Below are 1,014 nucleotides of genomic sequence, written 5' to 3' on the forward strand. Positions count from 1 at the left end.
GAACATTGGATGAATGGTTGCTGATAATGGGCATTGTAGATATCGCATCAAAGATCAGCCACCCACTCATATCAGCTGGTATTCTGTCTATAACATGGAAATTTCAAAGTGATCCTAAACTTTTGACCGGTAGAGAGAGAGAGTGAGTGACTGTGAGTGTATTAATATTATCCAATTTGGTTTAACCTTCACTGGACCACGGCTTCGAATAGGTCCCCTTCCTGAAGCTCGAGTAAGTTGTAGTGGAGCCACGTTCAAAGATGGGGTCTCGATCCTGTGCTGGGTTTGGCCCTTTGGCTCGCTGGACTTCCACTGTCAAGCTAAGACACAGGTTGAGAGGCTAAGATTCAGAATTGATTCCAGTATCTTCAATATTACAATAGTTTAGCAATGTCAACAAAAAAAACTCAAGTCGTAAAACATTTTATCTATAAAAACCAAGTAAAGTGAAGTAGATAAACATGAAAGCATGCAATTCGTAACCTATAGACGTCCACTGACCTTTCTTCATCAATGATCAGTGTGCCATCTTCTGCTACTTTGACCTGAGGAACCATTATGGCGTCATCCTGCTCTTCTTCTTCCTCTGCTTCTGCAGTTGCAGCTGCCTCTTCGTCTGCCTCCTCCCTCGGGCTTGCTATTTTAGGGAGGACCACAGGTTCCTGTGCTCTTTCTGGGGAACTGCAAGGATTACATAGATACATGAGGCAGAAGGACTACTTGTATACAGTTTGTTTACAAACTACTTGTATACAGTTTGTATTCGGAGCAATCCCGGAAGTGGAACGCTATCGATAAAGACTAGTATGCAAGTAATCTGACTCACAAGATGTATACTGTGGTTCAAGCTTGCCATTGGCTGGCTTTGGCCAGAGATTTGAATGGTTTTATTTCAATTAGACTAATAGCTGGTTTGATTTGCATCAAGAGAGGATTTAATGGAAAGTATCCCATGCCAAGCTCTAGGTATGGTGAAGGGTATGTGGTGATGTGGGGTTATTTTAATTCCAAAGA

General features: G+C 42.1%; 1 protein-coding gene across 5 annotated transcripts in view; it reads right to left on the reverse strand.

Moving 5' to 3' along the window:
- zgc:162472 (transcription factor TFIIIB component B'' homolog) overlaps window positions 1–1,014 on the reverse strand; it is a 17,119-nt gene that overhangs the window by 12,802 nt on the left and 3,303 nt on the right. For all 5 annotated transcript variants that reach the window (XM_032539506.1, XM_032539505.1, XM_032539504.1 and 2 more), the window contains exons 6-7: window positions 502–681; window positions 187–320 (exon numbers count right to left, since the gene is read on the reverse strand). In XM_032539506.1, the coding sequence (XP_032395397.1) occupies window positions 187–320; window positions 502–681 (314 nt within the window). The remainder of the gene's footprint in view (window positions 1–186; window positions 321–501; window positions 682–1,014) is intronic.

The sequence above is a fragment of the Etheostoma spectabile genome, chromosome 16 (assembly GCF_008692095.1).
Source record: "Etheostoma spectabile isolate EspeVRDwgs_2016 chromosome 16, UIUC_Espe_1.0, whole genome shotgun sequence".
NCBI classification, from domain to species: domain Eukaryota; kingdom Metazoa; phylum Chordata; class Actinopteri; order Perciformes; family Percidae; genus Etheostoma; species Etheostoma spectabile.